Source organism: Coregonus clupeaformis, chromosome 2 (assembly GCF_020615455.1).
Source record: "Coregonus clupeaformis isolate EN_2021a chromosome 2, ASM2061545v1, whole genome shotgun sequence".
Classification (NCBI taxonomy): Eukaryota; Metazoa; Chordata; class Actinopteri; order Salmoniformes; family Salmonidae; genus Coregonus; species Coregonus clupeaformis.
In genome coordinates, this window is record NC_059193.1 from 3406441 (window position 1) to 3423155 (window position 16715).

At 47.9% G+C, this 16715-nt stretch overlaps 1 protein-coding gene across 1 annotated transcript; it reads left to right on the forward strand.

Annotated features, from left to right (window-relative positions):
- Positions 1–13995: 13995 nt before the first annotated feature.
- Positions 13996–16392, forward strand: si:dkey-29h14.10. Its single transcript, XM_045205600.1, has 4 exons — positions 13996–14286; positions 14675–14940; positions 15472–15621; positions 16013–16392. The coding sequence occupies exons 2-4, from the start codon at positions 14712–14714 to the stop codon at positions 16207–16209; spliced, it is 576 nt and encodes a 191-aa protein (XP_045061535.1). The 5' UTR covers positions 13996–14286; positions 14675–14711; the 3' UTR covers positions 16210–16392.
- The last annotated feature ends 323 nt before the right edge of the window (positions 16393–16715 follow it).

Here is a 16715-nt window from a genome sequence, read left to right on the forward strand (position 1 = left end):
TTCCCTTCACAGAGCCAAGAAATATGCAATATTCTGTTTTCTGGCGCTCAGGTGGTTTAGGGACCATCGTAAAAGTGCAATACCGGTGATTAAGGAGGGTTAGCCCTATATGAAGATTACACACACTGCATAGGGCCTCCAGTCACTGAAGGACCCAGCATTTTTATTAGTTACCTCTAACTACTAAGGGTACTATATTTGACCCATTTACAAGGATACTTTTAGAAAGCTTCCTATCTAGGTGAAATGGAGATGTAAAACCACATAATGTGAAGTAACTGACCCCACTCATCCATGCTACATTCATTAGAATTCCAGTTCACTACTTCCCTGATTTTATAGGCATATTTCTTGTGATAGGTCTAACTTTCAATACCTTCCTATCCATATGAGCTACAGATGTCTTGTTTACTACACACACCTGGTTCATATCCGCTCATCAGTACTGGTATACGTGTTCCCTCTGCCCCCTTGTCTTTGTGTGTGATTGTTTATTGTGGAGGGTAAAGTAGCTCGGTGGAGCTCCATGTATTTTGTATCGCCGGGATATTTCCCTGTGTGCCTTGTTATTTCCAGTGCGCACTGGAGTGTTTTGACGCATTTCAGTGCTTCGGAATAAATCCTGTTATTTTGTGATTTACCCTCCTGCGCCTGACTCCTTCAAAATCACTCATCACAGAATCACACACCAAGACATGGAGTCAGCAGGAGAGGAGCACATGCCTGGAGTCATGGTGCAGGTCCGGGAGCATTCTACGATGCTAGACAGCTTGGGAGAAGCGATGGATCGTGTTCTCCAGGTCGTCCATGCCTGGAGGAGAGGAGAGGACCCAATCTTTCGGGACCAGCTGAGCGACCGGATCCAGCCACCCACACCCCAGCACCCAGAGGGATTCATATATCCCGACCAAGGGATTTTGACGGGACAGCTGCCCGCTGCCAGGGAGTCCTTCTGCAACTGGATCTATACCTCTCAACCATCAGCCCGGATCCATCGGTGCGGGAGAAGGTGTCCGCCCTCGTCTCCTGCCTCTCGGGGAAAGCCCTGGAGTGGGTCAACGCGGTCTGGAGTGAAGGAGGAGCCGCGTTGGACAACTACGGGGAGTTCGCTCACATCTTCCAGGCCGTCTTCGATCACCTGCCCGACGGGCGAGCGGCTGGTCCACCTGAGGCAGGGTACGAGGACCGCGCAGGACTTTGCCGGATCACGAGATGATGGAGCTGGGTGGTGCGGCGATCCGGGAGAGTGGAGGACAACAGCGCCAGGGTCACTCTTGTGGCACGAGAGGACATTCCACTGCACGCTGTCGTCAACGTTCTTTTGGGTCTGGAGGCGGCAGGCAGGGCGCTCTCGCGTCACCCCAGGTATCGAACACCCACACTCGTTCAGAGCCCTCTGCTGCGCACTGTACCCTACACATCCACTTCCCTGATTATACGGTAGTTCCCCAGTGTAAGGCGCTGGTCAATTCAGGCGCAGCTGGGAACTTTATGGACAGGTTGTTAGCACATAGTCTAGGTATTACATTGGTTCCCCTATCCATTCCACTCCCCATCAGAGCACTTGACAGTCGACCATTAGGGTCCGGGTTCATTAGGGAAGTTACAGCACCAGTCATTATGGTTATGCACAAGACCCATAGAGCAAGTCACCTTTTTTATTATTGAGTCTCCTGATTTCCCTGTTGTGTTAGGTCTTCCCTGGTTAGCACTACACAACCCCACCTTTCATGGCCGCAGAGGGTTCTCACGGGGTGGTCGTGAGAGTGTCAAGGTAGGTGTCTAGCTGTTTCCGTTGGTGCAACCACGGTGGAAAGTTCAGACACTACCTCCACCGTGCGCATTCCCCCCGAATACCTCGATTTGGCGCACACGTTTTCCAAAACACAGGCGACCAAATTACCACCTCATCGGGCGGGGGATTGCGCGATAAACCTCCGGGTAGACACTGTGCCTCCCAGGAGTCATGTGTATCCCCTGTCGCAGGCTGAAACAGAGGCGATGGAGACATACATCTCTGAGTCCCTGCGCCAGGGGTTGATATGTCCCTCCACTTTGCCCGCCTCCTCAAGTTTCTTTTTTGTGAAGAAGAAAGACGGAGGTCTGCGCCCTTGCATTGATTACCGAGCACTGAACAAGGGGACAATACGTTATAGTTATCCTCTACCTCTCATTCCATCTGTAATCGAATCAATGCATGGCGCACGCTTCTTCACAAAACTAGATCCCCAGCGTGCATACAACCTGGTGCGTGTCCATGAGGGGGAAGAGTAGAAGACAGCGTTCAGCACAACCACTGGGCATTACGAATACCTGGTGATGCCGTACGGTTTGATGAATGCTCCATCTGTCTTCCAGTCCTTTGTGAACGAGGTGTTTCGGGACATGCTTGGTCGCGGTTTAGTGGTCTACATCGATGACATTCTGGTGTATTCCACTACGCGCGCCGAGCATGTGTCGCTGGTTCGCAAAGTGTTGAGCCAACTGTTGGAACATTACCTTTATGCCAAAGCAGAAAAGTGTCTGTTTTTCCAACAGTCCGTCTCCTTCCTCGGATACCGCATTACCACATCAGGTGTGGAGATGGAGGGAGATCGGATTTCAGCCGTGCGTAATTGGCCGACTCCAACCACAGTCAAGGAGGTGCAGCGCTTTATTGGCTTTGCCAACTACTATCGGAGGTTTATCCGGGGCTTTGGCAATGTTGCAGCTCCCATCACCTCTTTTGAAGGGTGGGCCGTCCCGGCTCCGCTGGTCTGTTGAGGCTAACAGGGCCTTCAGTAACCTGAGGGTTCTGTTCACCTCAGCCCCGGTACTGGCCCATCCCCATCCACCACTACCGTTCATAGTGGAGGTGGATGCGTCCAAGGTAGGGATAGGCGCTGTCCTATCTCAATGCTTGGGCACGCCACCCAAGCTCCGCCCCTGTGCCTTCTTCTCCAAGAAGCTCAGCCCAGCGGAGCAGAACTACAACGTTGGTGATTGGTGGCTGTTGTCCGAGCCCTGACCGTGTGGAGGCACTGGCTCGAGGGGGCGAAACACCCTTTCCTCGTCTGAACGGACCACCGTAACCTGGAGTACATCCAGGCAGCGAGGAGGCTGAACCCTCGCCAGGCCAGGTGGGCCCTATTCTTCACCCAGTTTGATTTGAAACTGTCTTACATCCCGGGTACGAAGAACGTGAAGGCAGACGCACTGTCACGGCTGTACGACACAGAGGAGAGGCCCATAGACAACACCCCCATACTCCCGGCCTCCTGCATTGTGGCGCCGGTAGTGTGGGCGATGGACGCGGACATAGAGCGAGCGTTACGCACAGAGCCATCTCCACCTCAGTGCCCAGCTGGGCTGCAGTACGTGCCGTCTCTTGTCCGTGACCGTCTGATCTATTGGGCACACACGTCTCTCTCCTCTGGTCACACAGGAATCGGCCATACAGTGCCCATGCCTGACCGGAAAGTACTGGTGGCCTACCTTGTCTATGGACGTGAGGGTGTATGTCTCCTCCTGCTCGGTGTGCACCCAGAGTAAGGCACCTAGGCACCTCCCAGCGGGTAAGTTACAGCCCTTATCAGTTCCACAACGGCGCAGGATAAATAAGGTTACATTTTGGTTATTACTCCCTCCAGATTACCGTATTAACCCCTCGTTCCATGTGTCTCTCCTCAGGCCAGTGGTGGCTGGTCCGCTCCAGGAGTCTGAGGTGCGGGAGGTTCCTCCGCCCCCTCTGGACATCGAGGGGGCCCCGGCTTACTCTGTCCGTTCCATCCTGGATTCGAGGCATCGGGTGGGGGGCATTCAGTACCTCGTGGAGTGGGAGGGGTACGGTCCTTAGGAGCAGTGCTGGGTTCCGGTGAGGGATATCCTCAATCCCTCCCTATTGCGGGATTTCCACCGTCGCCATCCGGCTCGCCCTGCTCCGCATCCTCTTGGCCGTCCCCGAGGCCAGTGTCGGCGCGCTGCTGGAGCTGCGTGTCACGGGGGTGGGGTACTGTCACGACTTCCTCCGAAGCTGCCTCCTCTCCTTGTTCGGGCAGGCTTCGGCGATCATCGTCACCGGCCTTCTAGCCACTGCCGCTCCTCATCTCATCATTCCATTTGTTTTGTCTTGTTTATTACACACACCTAGTTCATGTCCCCTCATCAGTACTGGTATAAGTGTTCCCTCTGCCCTCTTGTCTTTGTGTGATTGTTTATTGTGGATGGTAGAGAAGCTCGGTGGAGCTCTGTGTATTTTGTATTGCCAGGATATTTCCCTGTGTGCCTTGTTGTTTCCAGTGCGCCTGTTTTGCACACTGGAGTGTTTTGACGCATTTCTGCGTAACTCTGTGCTTCGGAATAAATCCTGTTATTTTGTGATTTACCCTCCTGCGCCTGACTCCTTCGAAATCACACATACAGTGGGGGAAAAAAGTATTTAGTCAGCCACCAATTGTGCAAGTTCTCCCACTTAAAAAGATGAGAGGCCTGTAATTTTCATCATAGGTACACGTCAACTATGATAGACAAATTGAGAAAAGAAATTCCAGAAAATCACATTGTAGGATTTTTAATGAATTTATTTGCAAATTATGGTGGAAAATAAGTATTTGGTCACCTACAAACAAGCAAGATTTCTGGCTCTCACAGACCTGTAACTTCTTCTTTAAGAGGCTCCTCTGTCCTCCACTCGTTACCTGTATTAATGGAACCTGTTTGAACTTGTTATCAGTATAAAAGACACCTGCCACAACCTCAAACAGTCACACTCCAAACTCCACTATGGCCAAGACCAAAGAGCTGTCAAAGGACACCAGAAACAAAATTGTAGACCTAAACCAGGCTGGGAAGACTGAATCTGCAATAGGTAAGCAGCTTGGTTTGAAGAAATCAACTGTGGGAGCAATTATTAGGAAATGGAAGACATACAAGACCACTGATAATCTCCCTCGATCTGGGGCTCCACGCAAGATCTCACCCTGTGGGGTCAAAATGATCACAAGAACGGTGAGTAAAAATCCCATAACCACACGGGGGGACCTAGTGAATGACCTGCAGAGAGCTGGGACCAAAGGAACAAAGCCTACCATCAGTAACACACTACGCCGCCACGGACTCAAATCCTGCAGTGCCAGATGTGTCCCCCTGCTTAAGCCAGTACATGTCCAGGCCCGTCTGAAGTTTGCTAGAGTGCATTTGGATGATCCAGAAGAGGATTGGGAGAATGTCATATGGTCAGATGAAACCAAAATAGAACTTTTTGGTAAAAACTCAACTCGTCTTTGGAGGACAAAAAATGCTGAGTTGCATCCAAAGAACACCATACCTACTGTGAAGCATGGGGGTGGAAACATCATGCTTTGGGGCTGTTTTTCTGCAAAGGGACCAGGACGACTGATCCGTGTAAAGGAAAGAATGAATGGGGCCATGGATCGTGAGATTTTGAGTGAAAACCTCCTTCCATCAGCAAGGGCATTGAAGATGAAACGTGGCTGGGTCTTTCAGCATGACAATGATCCCAAACACACCGCCCGGGCAACGAAGGAGTGGCTTCGTAAGAAGCATTTCAAGGTCCTGGAGTGGCCTAGCCAGTCTCCAGATCTCAACCCCATAGAAAATCTTTGGAGGGGAGTTGAAAGTCCGTGTTGCCCAGCGACAGCCTCAAAACATCACTGCTCTAGAGGAGATCTGCATGGAGGAATGGGCCAAAATACCAGCAACAGTGTGTGAAAACCTTGTGAAGACTTACAGAAAACGTTTGACCTGTGTCATTGCCAACAAAGGGTATGTAACAAAGTATTGAGAAACTTTTGTTATTGACCAAATACTTATTTTCCACCATAATTTGCAAATAAATTCATAAAAAATCCTACAATGTGATTTTCTGGATTTTCTTTCCTCATTTTTTCTGTCATAGTTGACGTGTACCTATGGTGAAAATTACAGGCCTCTCTCATCTTTTTAAGTTGGAGAACTTGCACAATTGGTGGCTGACTAAATACTTTTTTTCCCCACTGTATACATCTAAAACCACTTGAGTTTAGGTCTTTGACCTCCCTTGTCTATAGTACACCCATTATAATTGAAATGTTATATTGCATTGATTTTACACATATTTCCTTTGATAGGTCTAATTTTCAATAGCTCACTGTTCGTATGAGCTACAGGTCAACAGACAAGTGTGATGGGTTCCTGGACCTCTCTTATGAAAGGTACACCTTTTGATTTTTTACAAATTCCTCACCTTTGATTTTCTAGAAATATTTATCCTATTACAGCTGTGGTTATTAATTCAGATACAGATCTAATTTTCCATAGCTTCCAGTTCAAATGACCTATACACCTAAAACCACTTGATGGTAGCTCACTGACCTCCCTCCGCCCTAGTACACACATTAGAATTGCAATTTTTAATTGCACTGATTTTATATGAATATTTCCTGTGATACATCTAATTTTCAATAGCTTACTGTCCATATGATCTACAGACTAGTGCGGTGAGTTCCTTGACCCCTCTTATCAAAGGTACACCTTTTTTTTTTATTCCTCCCCTTGGTCCTCTTGGAAATATTTTTCATACTACTGGTTTGGTTACTAATTCACATACAGGCCCTCTTTTCTATAACTTATATCCAGATGGTTTTGAAGTCTAACACTGAAAATACTTTCCAATATTGTACATATTTAACATAGTCACCGCCAAAGTATTCGGCACCTTTGATAAAAGCTTAGCAAAAAACAATAAAAAATCTAATACTGATGTCACGGTTTCGGCCGAGGCTGCTCCTCCTCCTGGTTCGGGCAGGCTTCGGCGGTCGTCGTCCCCGGAGTACTAGCTGCCACCGATCTATGTTTCATGTTCGTTTGGTTTTGTCTGGATGTTGTACACCTGTGTCTTGTTAGTCCTCGTTAGTGTCCTATTTAGTTCTCGTTGTGTGTGCTTGTCGTTGTGTGTGATTGCGCTTCTGTTTCGTGTTTGGAGCTACTTTTTCCCTCCAGTGTTTTGGAGAGGTTATTTTGCACATGTTTGTGCGCCGTTTGTTTTGTCGACTGTGTGCGCCGTGTATTCGCCTTCGGGCTTATTGTGCTTCTGTCTTTGATATATATTGCACTAAAGCCTTTGGACTGAGCCTCTGCGTCCTGCGCATGATTCATACACCACACCCACCTTCAGCACGCCTTGACAGAATCACACACCATAATGGAATCAGCAGGATCGGCAGTGACGCCTGTGTCGCTCGAGGAGCATCTCCGTGGGCAAGAGGGCCAGATAAGACAACTGGAGACCGCTCTACAGGAGGTAATCAACACCTTGCACCGATGGGAGGCCAGCAGGGTACCCACACCTCCACCTACCCTGCCCACCCCATCGGTCGGTCCACCAGTCCCAGGTTCGGAACCCAGGGGGATTCGGCTCTCGCTCCCGAGGGCGTATGACGGAACAGCTGCCGGGTGTCAGGGGTTCCTCCTGCAGGTGGAGCTCTACCTGGCCACTGTACACCCGGTGCCCTCGGGATACGAGAGCGTTTCCGCCCTCATCTCCTGTCGCACGGGCAAGGCGTTGGAGTGGGCTAACGCTGAGTGGAGGAAGATGGACGCCAACACCATCACCTACGCCGAGTTCTCCCGCCGCTTCAAGGCCGTGTTCGACCATCCACCTGAGGGCAAAGCGGCGGGGGAGCGTCTAGTCCATTTGAGACAGGGGAAGAGGAGCGCTCAGGTGTTCGCTCTAGAGTACCGGACTCTAGCGGCGGATGCAGGGTGGAATGAACGGGCTCTCATTGACCATTTTCGATGTAGCCTACGAGAGGACGTTCAACGTGAGTTGGCCTGCAGGGATACCCATCTTACCTTCGACCAGTTGGTCGATATGTCCATCCGTCTGGACACCCTGCTGGCCACCCGTGGACGTCCCGAGGGGGATCCGTCCATTCCGCCCTCCGGCACCTCCGAGCCGAGCCCTATGGAGCTCGGGGGTGCCGGCGCTAGAGAACGGAGGAGGAGGAGCCCGAGGGGGCCTGTCTCCTGCACCAAGTGCGGTCGTGGAGGGCACACTGCGGCCAGGTGCTGGGGAGGGTTCTCCGGGGGAGAAGACAACAGGCCACGCACTGGGGGGGCCTCCCAGGTGAGTAGACGTCCCACTTACCCAGAGCTTTCTGTTGCGCACTTTTGTATACCTGTTTGTTTTCCACAGATTGCACCTCATTCCCAGCATAAGGCGCTAGTAGATTCAGGCGCAGCTGGGAATTTTGTTGATCGAAAGTTTTGTTTTGAGTTAGGGATCCCTCTCCTACCTGTTGACAAACCTTTTCCCGTTCATGCCTTAGATAGCCGCCCGTTGGGGTCGGGGGTTGATCAGGGGAGATCACAGCGCCACTTCGGATGTGTGCGCAGGGGGGTCATGAGGAGACTATACAGCTGTATCTGATCGACTCTCCTGCGTACCCAGTGGTGCTGGGGATTCCCTGGTTAAGCACCCATAACCCGGCTATTTCGTGGCAACAGAGGGCTCTCGATGGGTGGTCTGCTCAGTGCGAGGGGCGATGCCTGGGTGTTTCCGTGGGGGCGACTTCGGTGGAGAGTCCAAACCAAGTGCCCGCACTGCACATTCCGCCTGAATATGGGGATTTAGCTCTCGTGTTTAGCAAAACTAGGGCGACGCAGTTGCCTCCTCATAGACAGGGGGATTGTGCGATTGATCTCCAGGCAGGAGCAGCGCTCCCACGGAGCCATGTGTATCCTTTGTCTCAAGAGGAGAGAAAAGCTATGGAGACTTACATAGCCGAATCTTTGAGACAGGGATACATTCGGCCCTCCACTTCTCCCGCCTCCTCGAGCTTCTTTTTTGTGAAAAAGAAAGATGGAGGGTTGCGCCCGTGCATTGATTACCGTGGTCTCAATCAGATTACTGTGAAATACAGTTATCCACTCCCTCTGATTGCGACCATGACGGATTCATTGCATGGAGCGCGGTTTTTCACAAAACTGGATCTCAGGAGCGCGTATAACTTGGTGCGCATTAGGGAGGGTGACGAATGGAAGACAGCGTTTAGTACCACGTCAGGTCATTTCGAATATCTCGTCATGCCATATGGGTTGATGAATGCTCCATCAGTCTTCCAATCCTTCGTAGATGACATTTTCCTGGATATGCAGGGACAAGGGGTGGTCGTGTACATTGATGACATTCTGGTGTACTCGTCTACCCGAGCCGAGCATATAACCCTGGTGCGTCGTTTATTGAGGAGGCTGTTGGAGCACGACCTATATGTCAAGACAGAGAAATGTCTGTTTTTCCAGGAGTCGGCCTCCTTTTTGGGTTATCGGTTGTCCGCGTCAGGGGTGAGAATGGAGGTGGATCGTGTGTCCGCTGTGCGTAATTGGCAAACCCCAACTACTGTAAAGGAGGTGCAGCAGTTTTTGGGCTTTGCGAATTACTACCGGAGGTTTATCCGGGGTTTTGGACAGGTGGCAGCTCCCATCACGTCCCTTCTGAAGGGGGGTCCGGTGCGCCTGCAGTGGTCAGCCGATGCGGACAGGGCCTTTAGGAGACTGAAGGACCTGTTTACGTCGGCTCCGGTGCTGGCGCTCCTGGATCCCGCATTACCCTTTCAGGTCGAGGTAGACGCGTCTGAGGCTGGTATAGGGGCCGTTCTCTCTCAACGGTCCGGCACGCCACCTAAACTCCGCCCCTGTGCTTTTTACTCAAAGAAGCTCAGCCCGGCGGAGCGTAACTATGACGTTGGGGACAGGGAGCTGTTAGCTGTAGTTCAAGCCCTTAAGGTGTGGAGGCATTGGCTTGAGGGGGCTCAACACCCTTTCCTCATTTTGACTGACCATCGGAACCTGGAGTACATCCGGGCAGCGAGGAGACTGAACCCTCGCCAGGCTCGATGGAGTATGTTTCTCACCAGGTTCGTATTTAAAATCACGTACATCCCTGGGTCCCAGAATGGTAAGGCGGATGCGCTGTCCCGGCGGTATGACACGGAGGAGAGGTCCGTTGAGCCCACTCCCATACTACCGGAGTCTTGCCTTGTGGCACCGGTGGTGTGGGAGGTCGATGCCGAAATCGAGCGAGCGTTGCGTACCGACCCCAGCCCTCCACAGTGTCCTGAGGGTCGGAAGTACGTTCCGCTCGAGATTCGGGATCGACTCATTTACTGGGCTCACACGTCACCCTCCTCTGGACATCCGGGTATCGGCCGGACGGTGCATTGCCTTAGCACTAAATACTGGTGGCCCACTTTGGCTAGGGATGTGAGGGTTTATGTGTCCTCCTGCTCGGTGTGTGCCCAGTGTAAGGCGCCCCGACATCTGCCCAGGGGTAAGTTACAACCCCTGCCCGTTCCACAACGACCATGGTCCCACCTCTCGGTGGATTTTGTGACAGACCTTCCCCTCTCTCAGGGGAATACCACCATCCTGGTCGTTGTGGATCGGTTCTCTAAGGCCTGTCGTCTTCTCCCTATGTCGGGTCTTCCTACTGCCCTACAGACCGCTGAGGCCCTATTTACCCACGTCTTCCGGCATTACGGGGTACCCGAGGATATAGTGTCTGATCGAGGCCCCCAGTTTACCTCTCGTGTTTGGAGAGCGTTCATGGAGCGTTTGGGGGTTTCGGTTAGCCTTACCTCAGGGTACCACCCGGAGAGTAACGGGCAGGTGGAACATGTCAACCAGGATGTGGGTAGGTTTCTGAGGTCGTATTGCCAGGACCGGCCGGAGGAGTGGGCACGGTACATTCCCTGGGCCGAGATGGCCCAGAACTCTCTCCGCCACTCCTCTACTAACCTAACCCCCTTCCAATGTGTGTTAGGTTACCAGCCGGTTCTGGCACCTTGGCAGCAGAGCCAGATCGAGGCCCCTGCGGTGGATGATTGGATGAGGCGCTCGGAAGAGACGTGGAACGCTGCCCACGTCCACCTGCAGCGGGCCGTCCTTCGTCACAAGGCGAGCGCCGATCTCCACCGCAGTGAGGGGCCGGTGTACGCACCCGGAGATCGAGTCTGGCTCTCTACCAGGAACCTACCCCTCCGCCTGCCCTGCCGGAAGCTGGGTCGGCGGTTTGTGGGCCCTTTAAAGTCCTGAGAAGATTGAACGAGGTGTGTTATAGGTTACATCTACCTGTTGAGTATAAGAATATTAACCCCTCGTTCCATGTGTCTCTTCTCAGGCCGGTGGTAGCTGGTCCACTCCAGGACAATGAGATAGGGGAGACTCCTCCGCCCCCACTGGACATCGAGGGGGCTCCGGCGTACACCGTTCGGTCCATCTTGGACTCTAGACGCCGGATGGGGGTCTCCCAGTATCTCGTGGAGTGGGAGGGGTACGGCCCGGAGGAGCGGTGCTGGGTGCCGCGGAGGGACATCCTAGACCCATCTCTCCTGTCGGAGTTCCACGGGACCATCCCGCGCGCCCTGCTCCGCGTCCTCCTGGTCGTCGCCGGGGTCGGCGCACGGCTGGAGCCGCGCGTCAAGGGGGGGGTACTGTCACGGTTTCGGCCGAGGCTGCTCCTCCTCTTGGTTCGGGCAGGCTTCGGCGGTCGTCGTCCCCGGAGTACTAGCTGCCACCGATCTATGTTTCATGTTCGTTTGGTTTTGTCTGGATGTTGTACACCTGTGTCTTGTTAGTCCTCGTTAGTGTCCTATTTAGTTCTCGTTGTGTGTGCTTGTCGTTGTGTGTGATTGCGCTTCTGTTTCGTGTTTGGAGCTACTTTTTCCCTCCAGTGTTTTGGAGAGGTTATTTTGCACATGTTTGTGCGCCGTTTGTTTTGTCGCCTGTGTGCGCCGTGTATTCGCCTTCGGGCTTATTGTGCTTCTGTCTTTGATATATATTGCACTAAAGCCTTTGGACTGAGCCTCTGCGTCCTGCGCATGATTCATACACCACACCCACCTTCAGCACGCCTTGACAACTGAGCTATATTATCCTAAAAATATGCTTGAAAATATTAAGAGTGGTACTCAGTGATGTGTTATGTTGTCAAACATAACGCTTTGTATTCAGGACATAAAGTGAATTTCTTTGCCACATTTTTTGCTATTTTACTTTTGTGCCTTATTGCAAACAGGATGCATGTTTTGGAATATTTGTATTCTGCACAGGCTTCCTTCTTTTCACTCTGTCATTTCAGTTAGTATTGTGGAGTAACTATATTGTTTATCCATCCTCAGTTTTCTCCTATCACAGCCATTCAACTCTGTAACTGTTTTAAAGTCACCGTTGGCCTTATGATGAAATCCCTGAGCAGTTTCCTTCCTCTCTGGCAACTGAGTTAGGAAGGATGCCTGTATCTTTGTAGTGACTGAGTGTATTGATACACCATCCAAAGTGTAATTAATAACTTCACCTGCTCAAAGAGATATTCAATGTCTGTTTTTGTTTTTTTACCCATCTACCAATAGGTGCCCTTCTTTGCGATGTTAGCTCCCTGACCTCCATCCTCCCTAGTAAACACATTAGAATTGCCATTTTTCATTGCACTGATTTTATATGAATATTTCCTGTGATATGTCTAATTTTCAATATTTCCCTATCCATATGAGCTACAGGTGTACAGACAAGTGTGGTGGGTTCTTTGACCTCTCTTATAAAAGGTACTCTTTTTTTATTCCTCCCCTTTGATTTTCTACAAATATATATCCAATTACAGCTCTGGTTATTAATTCACGTACAGACCACATTTTTAATAGCTTCCAGTCCAAATGACATATACATCTAAAACCACTTGATTTTAGCTCACTGACCTCCCTCCTCCCTAGTAAACCCATTTTTTCAAATGTTTCTTCCACTTTGACATTACAGAGTATTTTGTGTATATCGTTGACATAAAAATACAATTAAATCCATTTTAATCCCACTTTGTAACACAACAAAACGTGGAAAACGTCAAGGGGTGTGAGTGCTTTCTGAAAGCACTGTATATGTAATTTGGACTGGAAGCAATTGAAAATGATATCTGTATGTGAATTAGTAATCACAGCTAAAATAAGATAAATATTTGTATAAAATCTAAGGGGAGGAATTTTAAAACAATAAAAGGTGTACCTTTGATAAGAGAGGTCCAGGAGCCCATCACACTTGTCTCTAGATCTATAACTCATATGGACAGTGAGCTGTTGAAAATTAGACCAATCAGAGGAAATAATTGTATTAAAATCAATGCAATATAAAATGGCAATTCTAATGGGTGTACTATGGACAAGGGAGGTCAAAGACCTAAACTCAACTGATTTTAGATGTATATGTCATTTGGACTGGAAGCTATTGCAAATTAGATCTGTACATGAATTAATAACAACTATTTGTTGAAGAATTTTAAAGAAGTCATTCGCTTTGATAAAGAGGTCAGGGAACACACCGCACTTGTCTGTAGATCTCTATCACATGTGGAGCGGAAGCAATTAAAAAGGATAATTATGATTTATAAATCAGGGAACTTCATTTATAAATCAGGGAACTTTAAAATGGGAATTCTAATGGGTGTATCATGGATTAGAGGCATTAGTGACTTTGCCACAAGTGATTTTTAGCTCTCTAGGTCATGCAAGTAGGCTACAGTAGGTTGCATACGAGTGAGAAAGATCATAGGCCTATTTCTGTTTTTTGAGCTCATATTCTTACATAAAAATCAATTAAAAATAAACAAAATCAAATTTAAAAATGTAATTATTGTGGGATAAACAACTGGTTTAAGATCTATACATTATTTAATTTAAAAAAGTTTCTGTAAACACCAGGTTCGGCTGATTGCACTTTTAAGACGGTCCCTTAGCTGCGATTGCATAATATTCATCCATTCAAACCAAAGTAAAGTAACTTTTTTTCAAACGGAAATGAATAAGGGGGGGGGGGGTAAACTGATATTTTTTTTACTGCGGAGATAAACCTTCAGTGCTGCACAAATGTCATTTACAATTATTGGCTTAAGCATACGCTACTCCAGTTATCCTATAAGATTAGGATAATTAAAATGCATTTATAACGTCAACAATACTTTAAATCATGCTGCAACTCTTGCAATTTGTTACTCTGTTCTTCTTTACAATACAAGCGCAGTTGGGGAATTTATTATGAAGGGGAAGCAAGTGGAAACTCCCAAAACAGTATGCGCATGCCCCCAGCATTAGGGACTTTTATTTCAGAAGTTTGGCTACCGCAGCCTATAAAAGTAACCGACAACCGATTATAGCCCATTTCTCAGTCGAAACACACAAATTGATGCACTGATGTAATGTAGCCTATATCGTTCTGTTAGATTAACAGGTATGTTACAATGTAACGAAAAACGCGAGATTTTACCTGGTAAGAAATCACTTTCCTCATCACCTATCTATTCTCAAGGGACGCAACGGGTCTAATTTCTCGTGGATTGACAGTTTACAATTTTAGTTCTGGGTTTACCGAGATTGCAACGGGTCTAATCTAAACAAAAAGTGATAGGCCTATGATATGTATGGAAGCAATGGGGAATAACCAATGAGAATAACAAGGCCGGTGTGAAAGTGATATTTTTGCGTTAGCCTACACTACACTTCTTTTATCATTTTCATCACATTGTCTTTTGCATTAATTAAGCAAATGCCATATTATTATCATGTTATAACAACACTGAAATGTATATATTTTTTTACAAAGCATTTTTTTCCTTATTTATTTCTGTAATTTATGCATTCTCTCTCATCCAATAAAGGAGCTTGCAACTTCAGTTACACGCTCTCAGCAAATCTATGTCATGCTGTGTGGTGGAAAGGCTGTGCGTGTACTTGTTGAGCTCCAGGACAATCACAGAGTACGAGAGCCAGGTGATCAGGTCACAGGGAACAGACATGCAGAAGGCTGCCAAACTGCTGCAGGTGGTGTTGAAGAAGGGTCGCAACGCCTGTCAGCTCCTTTTCGACTCACTAGAAAAGTGCTGCCAGTGCCCACCACTGTTCGAAAGAGTCACCGGCCTCCCAGGTAAGTCTCTTCAAAAGTGTTAATTTTTTCATTTTATTAATTGCAAGTAAATTACTTTGGCCTACAAGTCTGTAGTTTTCAACCAACATTTAAATATGGTTATGAATAGTCTAGGCCTACAGTTTATTTATTTATTCAATTATGTGGTATTTAGAGAGGTAGGCTAACTAGGCCTAGATGGCAGCACATTTTCTTTGTAGTATATAGTATATGTTATATGAATTCTACCCAACTTTCCCTTTTAAAGCACTGGAAACCCAGCTCCATTTGGTGTCTGAGGCAGGTGAGGGCAAAGAATATTCCAGAGGCCCAAGAATGTTCCATTCCTCATGTGAAATCCAGTTTTTAAAGATAAAGTGTAGGGTTAAATCCAAATGTTTTCTCCACGTGTCCAAAACAAAAGCTCATAGAAGGTTTTTAAAGTGTGTCATCATCATGACGCAATGGGAATCGCCGGGATACTATTGTCAGCAACAGACTATTTCCCTTTTTTTTTATCTCTTCCCTTTTTACTCACACCCCAAACAACAGAGAGGAGGAGGAGCAACACTGCCCCAACTTACGTCATCAACATCAGCCATTCCAATTTGAGTAACTGCATCATTGGAGACTGCAACTTTCAAGGTGTGGCAACATGTATACAACAACTTCAGAGCATGGGTTCAGAGCATGCTATGCATGGTAAGTTACAGTGTGTCAGAGTTACAGTTACATTTTCTCATAATTTCATATATTTTTAATGATGTGTTACAAGATTCAAGCACATTCACAGATACAAGCACATATGTATATATTATTATAATTATTTTGTATTATTGTTTCCTTCACTTCTCTTTTTGACCTGCACTGTTGGAGTTTAAGAATGTCACTGTACCCTGCAATTACATCTGTGACCCTGTGCATGTGACTAATAAACTAATCTAATCATTGACAAGACAATTATTTATCAGATGTGTTGCACCAGTGTGTGTAGTTTACGCTAATTCTCAACACCTATCCCCTTTCTCTAATAGGTTCAAAGAAGCCATTAGATTAATAACTTTAATGCATTCCATTCATGTCTCTATTACAGAGACGATGGGAAGCAACACCACCAGTGACCACCAGAGAGCAGTACAGGCCTGTCCAGAGCCAGAGCGCCAGAGGAGTGTCCAGGTCTACGGGTCCCAGCTGCAGTATGTCATCATCGGGGACAACAACAGCCTGCAGGCTGGAGACACACAGGAAGAGGAAGACGAAGACATGGAACTCATTAATGAACGTAACTGATGGGATTTGTGTAGGGCATTTTCCAGATGCTCAAAGCGGTTTACATTGTATTGGGGAAACTCACCTCATACACCACCAACTAGTTTCCATTTAAGTCATTGAGCAAACGCTCTTATCAAATCAAATCAAATCAAATTGTATTGGTCACATACACGTGTTTAGCAGATGTTATTGTGGGTGTAGTGAAATGCTTGTGTTTCTAGCTCCAACAGTGCAGTAATATCTAACAAGTAATATCTAACAATTTCACAACATATACCCAAAACACAGATCTAAGTAAGGAATGAATTAAGAATATATACATATAGGGACAAGCGATGTCAGAGCGGCATGGACTAAGATACAGTAGAATAGTATAGAATACAGCATATACATATGAGATGAGTAATGCAAGATATGTAAACATTAAAGTGGCTAGTGTTCCATTTCTTAAAGTGGCCAGTGATTTCTAGTCTATGTCTATAGGCGGCAGCCTCTAATGTGCTAGTGAATGCTGTTTAACAGTC

Excerpts from the sequence above, each read along its gene's own strand:
- si:dkey-29h14.10 (XM_045205600.1), top strand. The coding sequence starts at position 14,712 with ATGTCATGCTGTGTGGTGGAAAGGCTGTGCGTGTACTTGTTGAGCTCC. Across the intron at positions 14,941-15,471 it reads AAGAGTCACCGGCCTCCCAG|AGAGGAGGAGGAGCAACACT; the intron begins GTAAGTCTCTTC and ends CCCAAACAACAG. Across the intron at positions 15,622-16,012 it reads TTCAGAGCATGCTATGCATG|AGACGATGGGAAGCAACACC; the intron begins GTAAGTTACAGT and ends TCTCTATTACAG.